Source organism: Dinoponera quadriceps, unplaced genomic scaffold (genome assembly GCF_001313825.1).
Source record: "Dinoponera quadriceps isolate SergipeBrazil2010 unplaced genomic scaffold, ASM131382v1 scaffold10114, whole genome shotgun sequence".
Taxonomy (NCBI): Eukaryota; Metazoa; Arthropoda; class Insecta; order Hymenoptera; family Formicidae; genus Dinoponera; species Dinoponera quadriceps.
The window spans coordinates 1-1,179 of NW_014563877.1; the positions used below are offsets into that span (position 1 = coordinate 1).

The 1,179-nt window shown below is 58.0% G+C and overlaps 1 protein-coding gene across 1 annotated transcript; it reads right to left on the reverse strand.

The window, feature by feature from the left end:
• Positions 1-798: 798 nt before the first annotated feature.
• Positions 799-1,123, reverse strand: LOC106751232 (the record flags this gene model as incomplete). Its single annotated transcript, XM_014632073.1, has 1 exon — positions 799-1,123. A coding segment is annotated over one exon (325 nt), but the record flags the coding sequence as incomplete, so codon positions are not given.
• Positions 1,124-1,179: the final 56 nt, after the last annotated feature.

Sequence of the window (1,179 nt, forward strand, 5' to 3'; positions counted from 1 at the left end):
CCCCTGACGTGATCCTACTATGGCGGTACGGCGCGGGCCCCACGGGCATTAATAGCATCACTTTCCCTCATTTTCCCGCAGTGCTTCTTTCTCAGCAAAATATAAACGTCCTGACCGAGGTTTCAATTCCCAATCTGTTCCTTCGCGGCGAAGGACGATATAGCCTTTTCTCTGCCGCGCCGCCATGTGGGGAATGTTTATCGGGGTTCCTGTCCCCGACCAGATACTGCCAAACACTTCCATTTTTTACTGGCGGTCCGTTTATAGGGCAGCCGGTTATGTCTCTTCCCGGAAGGGCGTGGGCGGTGTCCCACGTCTTCGGGTTGCCCTGTTTTTTGTTACCCGGGGCGGAGGGATATATACTCCGCCCCGGACTTGGGGATCCATCTCGGCCGGTGACAGGAACCGCATAAGTGTGTCCCCGTCACATGTAGTCGCCTCCCTCCTTATTAGTGGGCGAGGTTCTTTCATTCTGCGGAAGGAAAGAAAGAGCTGCACGCCTCTGTTACCCCTCCCCCCGCAGTGCCCCGTTTGAATGCTCGGAGCAAGGTTACTCTCCCCGCTCCGGAGTGGGCACCCGTCCCAGTTTAGCGGGCTAGCGCCCGTCACACATTTTTCAGCTGACGCCCCGTCTTAATGGACTTCAGGGCGCCTCCTCCCGGAGGTGGGCAACTCAACCCTCCAGCGGTACGTCAGCCGATCCCCTTCTTATGAGCGGGAATGAGGAGAGGGGCTTATCTTCTCCTTCTCTGAAGAGAACGCCCCCTACGTCTCCTCGCACCTTCCTTCGCTACTAACAGTGAAGGACACGACCTTCTCCTGCCTGATCTTTGCAGAAGGAGGAGTCCGCCGTCCAGTTTCTCTTGCTCCTGAGCATCGCGCAAATTGCGCTCGGGAACGAGAGGTCTGCCCCCACTACCACGACCACGTCCCGGCGCCGCACTGTCCACGCCGGACAGTATTCCAGCGTGTGCTGCGACGAGTCCCGGTCGGCCGCGCAGTGACGGCAAGCCTCTATGCGCTTCCATCCGATAAACCGCAGGTTCTCCTCGAAGCATCCATGATCGGTGAGCATCTGCGTCAATCGGAAAATCAGACTTCCATGGGCCCTATCCAGCCATTTCTGCAGACAGGGATCATGTTATCGATGGCATCAGCGGTCCGTTGGCCCAGCGTCCG